Raw genomic sequence first — 990 nt, 5'->3', positions numbered from 1 at the left:
GGGGTTTGGCAGACCCGAGCCCCCCCCCCCCCACCGGTAGAAGCACTTACGCGGGGGTCATGCGGGGCGAGGAGGCTGCTCTCGGGGGCTCTCTGCTCTGTTACCTGGAGCTCGTAGAGGTCGTTGCTGTATTTCCCATACTCCACCATCCCACCAAACACCAGCAGGCGGGTCCCATCGCACACAAAGCCATAGGCTGCACACCCAGGAGGGATGTCCCCTCTCACGGCTGGGATGAACCACTGGTTGGTGGCTGGGGAACAAAAGGAGACAAAAGTCAGACCCCGGGAGCTCCCAGACCAACCTCCATTTCTCTTCTCTCACCCAGCCAGGGCAGGGGCTGAGGCAGCACTGGCTAGGCCCTAACTGAAGAGCATGACAGCCCCCCTGCCTCTGACCACTCTAGCCAAGCCCTCTCTCCAGTCCTCAGCCTTAGCCCACGCATGGCTGTGATCACTCTGCTTCTCAGCAAGGTGTTCTTAGTCAGTAGGAAGTCACCGACCAAGATAGTTCATCGGCTTCTGAGAACGTAGTATTGACTTCCTTCCCCTACTACTCAGGCGATCATCTGAAAGGAATGACACTCCCGATACCCTTCCTGTGGCGCTGTGCTCCTCCCAAGAACCCATGGCTGCACCTTTGAGCAGCCACAATAGCCACCGCTGCAGTGTGACAAGATGCCTCCAGTGTGACAAGATGCCTCCCCCCACCCCTGCCAGCAACCAACCTCCCCTGGGCAACCAGCCAGAGCAGGTGTGTGTGCGTGTGTGGGTGTGTGTGTGTGTGGGGGGGGGCAGGAACAGAGCCAGCCTGGGCTCTGTGGAAGAGCCACAGGAGAGGATCAGGCTCTGCTCAGCACCTCTAGCCATGCTGAAAGATCTTCCCCAGGCCTCATTCTTGTCTCCTAGGTGATGGTCCACAGGCTCTTCTGTAACACCAGCACCCCTCCCCCCACCGTTGCCACGCCTACGCCACTCCAGAACATTCTTA

General features: G+C 59.2%; 1 protein-coding gene across 1 annotated transcript in view; it reads right to left on the bottom strand.

Moving 5' to 3' along the window:
- HCFC1 (host cell factor C1) overlaps positions 1–253 on the bottom strand; it is a gene marked incomplete at its 5' end in the record, with an annotated part of 18078 nt that extends 17825 nt beyond the window's left edge. Inside the window, 1 exon segment of the mRNA XM_027767571.1 lies at positions 105–253. Coding sequence (XP_027623372.1) covers positions 105–253 — 149 coding nt within the window.
- Positions 254–990: the final 737 nt, after the last annotated feature.

The sequence above is a fragment of the Tupaia chinensis genome, unplaced genomic scaffold, assembly GCF_000334495.1.
Source record: "Tupaia chinensis unplaced genomic scaffold, TupChi_1.0 Scaffold144326_1, whole genome shotgun sequence".
In the NCBI taxonomy this organism is placed as follows: Eukaryota; Metazoa; Chordata; class Mammalia; order Scandentia; family Tupaiidae; genus Tupaia; species Tupaia belangeri.
This window is presented reverse-complemented; position numbering and strand designations above follow the sequence as displayed.